General features: G+C 37.8%; 1 protein-coding gene across 3 annotated transcripts in view; it reads right to left on the reverse strand.

The window, feature by feature from the left end:
* LOC108756874 (long-chain-fatty-acid--CoA ligase 5) overlaps positions 1-4,775 on the reverse strand; it is a 43,229-nt gene extending 38,454 nt beyond the window's left edge. The window contains exons 1-2 of one of the 3 annotated variants that reach the window (XM_018501011.1): positions 4,576-4,647; positions 3,839-3,984 (exon numbers count right to left, since the gene is read on the reverse strand). In XM_018501011.1, coding sequence (XP_018356513.1) covers positions 3,839-3,984; position 4,576 — 147 coding nt within the window. In that variant the 5' untranslated portion in view covers positions 4,577-4,647. Of the gene's footprint in view, positions 1-3,838; positions 3,985-4,062; positions 4,361-4,575 lie in introns of those variants that run through there. The other 2 variants (XM_018501015.1, XM_018501012.1) reach the window with 2 other exon arrangements.
* Between the last annotated feature and the right edge of the window lie 482 nt (positions 4,776-5,257).

Genomic DNA, 5,257 nt, shown 5'->3' on the forward strand with positions numbered 1-5,257 from the left:
CAATGTGCACTGAGAAAAAAATATATCCTAAATTTTAATAAATATTTATTTGAATAGTACCAACTAAATATTTATTAAACATAAAAATATATTTATTTGATACAAAAAACATTAATTTGATTTAACAATCACTTCTTTTTATTAAGTAAATATTTATTTATTGTAAGTAAATGTTTAGTCAGCAGTAATTCACATAAATATTTAGATTTAGGTTATTTTTTTTCTTAGTGTGTGATGATATCACACCGTGCGAATTCGTATCACAGCTTATCGCGCTTCAGGATTTTACGTAATTCGCAAATGCTGATGCAGAATGACGATCACCGCACACAAGACACACATAGATGAAATCTGATGCATGCTGTGTTGGCGAATTACGTTTTGTTGCGCATTATGTAAAAGTACTTTTACTCGACAGCGCTGCAGCGGCGCACAGCAAGAGGAAGGATGCTAAAAGAATGTGAGTAGCACATCTCTTTCTGTCGTTTGATTTTTCTTTGCAATAAATATGAATGCAATAGGATATTAGAGTAATTATAAAAATAACGACTAAATTCGTTACCATTAAAATGGTTAAAAAAAAAACAACAATAATGGCGTTACGTATCAATCTTGGTTTGTCCATTGGCGTTAAGTATCTTGGTTTGTTAAATTATCTATATTGTTCTTCAATTTAAATGGTATGCTATCAATGAAATGTTTATCTTCGTAATTTTCCATTAGTCAGTGGAGAGTAATATGCGCAGTGATATAGAATCAAAGAATTAAATAAATCAAGTTGTTTTTCTAACTTCTTTCTATCTATTTCCGCAAGTTGTTTATGCAGCATTGATTCTCATTCGCAAGTTTTTATTATTATTACTTCGTAACGTCAAAGTCCGTTCCAGATTAACTCATACTCGTGTCTGAAATAAATATTCCATTCATGATCTCATCGCAGCATAACGTAAGAAATATTATTTAAAGAATCAGAATTTACATATACAGTAGATAAAGTAGATAATCAAGATACACAATATAAAAAATGATAAGTAGAATTTTGTCTCGCAATTTGATGAGAATTATAGAATATGTCCAAAGTAAGCTTGATATTAACTCATGTATATCTCTTGCGTGCATCGTTAGTATTCTGATTCCTATAAATGATATTCCTTGCTAAATACATAACACACAGATCGATACCACTCTATTAAACTTCTGAAGGCCACATCGCTCAAATTAAAATATTATCGTTGTCAGCAAAAATATTTTTTGTTTCAGTAAAAATCTCTCGTTTAAATATTGAGACTTTTTTAAAAACCGACAAGTAACTGAATCTATTCTTTTTAATTTTGTTGTATTAAGCTTTATGCTCAAAACAATATGTTCGGACAACGTAGAAAAGACAAAAAGGAAAGATCTTGCAAGAAGAATAGCTGAAGAGAGAAATCGATTTTGAGACTAAGTAATTGCATCAGAAGTCGCCAACTGCGGATAAAATGATTTTTAAAAGTTTCTGATCTCAAATCGCGTTTTGTAATCATTCCTAATAAATACTTGTTTTAACTTAAAATATTTCTTCGACTTACGTTTATTTCTATCAATGTAAATTAACTTTAATTTCCGAGTTTAATTTATTGTTTATATTTTTAGTTCTAATTGTAAGAAAATTTGAATGTGCAATGTCACTTTTGATTTCTGTATTAATAGAAATAAATAATTACATTTTTTTTTTGTTGATTTCACTGATTGGACCCATATGTGAAGATCGAAATAAGAAAAAAGACAAAACTATTAAAATTATAATATCAAATTATACTCAATTTGAATTATCTTTAATCATTTTTATAGATCACAACTTCTACTCAATATGTCATTAATTTTATTAAAACGATGGAGTTAAACAATTTTTAACTTTTAAGGCCCGATTTCACAATATAAATGGTTTTTCTTCTTAAAATTCCTCTGTATAGATTTCCAACTCTATTATTTGTATAGTATTAGTAAAATAAGATTCAGAGCCTCTTTGACAGCAGAGGCTCGCTTTATGTTTTTAAATTCACTAATAATGGAATTCTCTTAGAGTTTGTAAACACTTAAGGGGACCTACAGTTTAACGCCGAATCCGAACGATGAACCGTGAAAAATTGCGGGACGCAGATGGAATCGAACGGATCCACAGATCGCGAGTCAATCGCACTGAGCAGCGAGCCACTCGATGTTCCAATATATGGTTATCTAAAGGTAAATAAATTTCATTGATAAATCTATTAGTAACTTTTAATCTTTAGATAACTATATATTGAAAACGGGCCTAAGAAATGTATTAAATTTAACAATAATAATAAGCTTATATGAGAGTGAGAGAAACGCGGTTATTCAATATTGTACAATATATTATTCCTTACTAAGTATAAAATTTTTTGAATCTTTATCAGCGAAATGCGTTCACATAAACGATGAGATAAAGTCACTTCATCCTAAATGGAAGCCACTTCTGGATTGACAGATCCAAAGTGAAAGACTCCAAAGTTGATGTTAGAGTTCATGATAGGAGGAAGTGCCTTTGAATAATTAGTGCCTCATAATTATTGTTTAATTTTGACAGTCACAGAAGCATAATTTATTAGTATTAAATTTGATTCCAATTTAGTTGATTATTTACTAAATGCATGTTAATATAGACTTTGTTTACTTTCCGTTTGAACAATTCAACCACAGAAATGAATTTCCAGCACAACCTTCAAAAGCGTTCTAAAGACACCTAAAGGACATATGCTTATGAATGTTCTAAAGACATTCCTAGGATGTTACCTTGAATAAACTGCGCTGGGAAAGCGAATTTACATTTAGATAAAATGTAATGATGTAAAAGTATAATAAAATGTTATTTAATTCAAGAAAGGATCCCGCTGTAATCTTATGGAACTTTTTTTGCTCAAAAGAGCAATGATAAAGAAGTTGAGCAATTATTAAAAAAAAATTCATAAAATTATAGTGGGATCATTTCTTGAGTTAAGTAATATTTTGTTAAACTTTTCCGTATTAAAATGTAAATTTGTCTTCCAGTATCTAACAGGGAAGGATCCTCGATTGACGCATCGATGTTTCAGCTTTTGATAAGAGATTTTAATCAGAGTCCGGTCATAACAAGAAGTCCGATATTTTTCTTCAAAATTGTGTGAGTGAGTAAAGATGTTTTATCTCATTTTGTAGTGGTGTCCAAGAGAAAAGAATACATTTTACTTCGTACTGCACTTATACGAGATAAAGATATGTTCAAAAATATCTTGCTTTGACTGAAAAGAGTTTGATGAAAAATGTCGAACCAATCATAGGGTGCTATCACACGGCCAGACTATGGACCTCTTTTATCAACTTTTAGTTGAATTAATCGATGATCACACAATTCGCAGAAGCGTCAATAGCAGTTTAACGCATCGAAACGTCTCCTCTCGTTTCCTCTTCTGAGATAAACTGCGCTTAGTTCTCACCTTGGCAATCGTGATGATCGAGTTAACCATCGATTAGCGTTAATCGGAATTGATAAAAGAGATCCTAAAATTAGAGAGTTTCTACCTAGTGTTGTCAGGTCTATTTAAAATTCTTACATTTTCTCAATGTTTTGGTCGTCATTTCTTTGTATTTTCCTCTCAAACAGTCTCCCAAAAATTCTCTTAAACCTTATCTCCAAAAATTATCTCCCTGAAAGAAAAAGCCTCCAAATTTAGAGGAAAGTCGCTCAACCTGGCAACACAGCGACAATAATAAATACAATTCTATCTTCGACCTTGGAGGAAGATAAATTCGATCGTTGGAGAAAAATCGCAGTACGGTGATGTATGTTTCTGTTCCTTACCGGTAGCAGCAACGCCTGAGCGTCGAGCGGAAAGAGCGGTTTCTCAGCCGTCGGTCTGGAAGCCCAGTAAGCCACCCCGGTGACGAAGAGAGCACCGGCCGCGCCACCCAGATACGGCAGGTAGTCTTCGAATTGGGACTGTAACACTTCGTTTAAAATCGTTTAAACCGTTCGGGAGAAATTGCAAAACTTACGTAAGCGGTGAAAAACGCGACGGGTACTACCTGCATAACGGCGGGTCTATAACGCAGGTAAACGGGATGCACTTAACTGCCGCGAGTCGTCCGACGACTTTGCCCCCAAGCGTTCGGCCAAGATCGCTCACCACGAGCGACTCGAGCGCGGTCTCGTAACGAAGTGACTTGACTTCCAAAGTTCGGTTCCCATGGTCCTGATTGGATAATAAGTGGCGGCTCTCGTGCCACTATCTTACAGGTCCCGTTATCGCGCAAACCAACCCTGCGGGCCGCACGAATCCCGCGGAAGCGCTCTCGAATACACCGCGCGGCATAAGGCGGACTTGCGACGGAGTTCCTTCTTTTCCTTATCTTTCCGCAATAACGACGAAACTATTAAGCGTAAGTATAATCTCGTATAATAGGAGGTGGAAGAAAGCGAGAGCGAGAGCGTGCGACAGATAAAAGAAGAGTGGACGAGCGAGCGTGCGAGAAGGTACCGGCGCGGTGCGGCCGCATGATCGCTCGAAGTAAAGTCGATAAGCGACAGCGTGTACTCACTGGCGTGGGGAGAAGCAGAATCAGGCCCGCTGAGATTTTTCCGCGCGAGCGAGTCGGCGCGGGATCCTCGGCCGAGCGTGCCGCGTTGGGTACGACGGGCGCGGAGATTCGAGAGCGAAGGATGGCACACACACCAAGGATCGGTCGGCTCGGATGGCCGGAAGTGAGGCTTAGGTCAGGGCCACGGCATGACACTGCCTTTTTCCTTCACCACCGTACCACACAGATCGCTCGCACGCACGGATGCGACGCGGAATGCGGATTGCCCTCACTGCTGTAAACGCGGCGCCATGACGTCACCTCGCGCACCACGGCGCACGGCGAGGACGGCGCGAATCGATGCCGGGCCGGACGGCCGGACGGGCGCTGCGACGGCGGCCACCCTTTTCGTCGTCACCGCGATAGCAGCCACCCCGACGAAAGCGATATAATTCAACACCGCGCGCGGCGCATGCGCAATCGTCTCCGACGCGCCGCCGCCGCCGCCATCGCCGCCGCCGCCGAACGCCGGCCGATGAAATTTGCGAGACCTCAACTGTATTACCATATTGACATACGTTATCGCTACCTTTTGTTCGATATCTTGAAAAATGAGGACAGCTTGCGAATAGAATGTACGTACGAGATATACCTATAGGTTATACATAACATTTATATATATATATATATATATATATATATA

Source organism: Trachymyrmex septentrionalis, unplaced genomic scaffold (assembly GCF_001594115.1).
Source record: "Trachymyrmex septentrionalis isolate Tsep2-gDNA-1 unplaced genomic scaffold, Tsep1.0 scaffold13, whole genome shotgun sequence".
NCBI lineage: Eukaryota > Metazoa > Arthropoda > Insecta > Hymenoptera > Formicidae > Trachymyrmex > Trachymyrmex septentrionalis.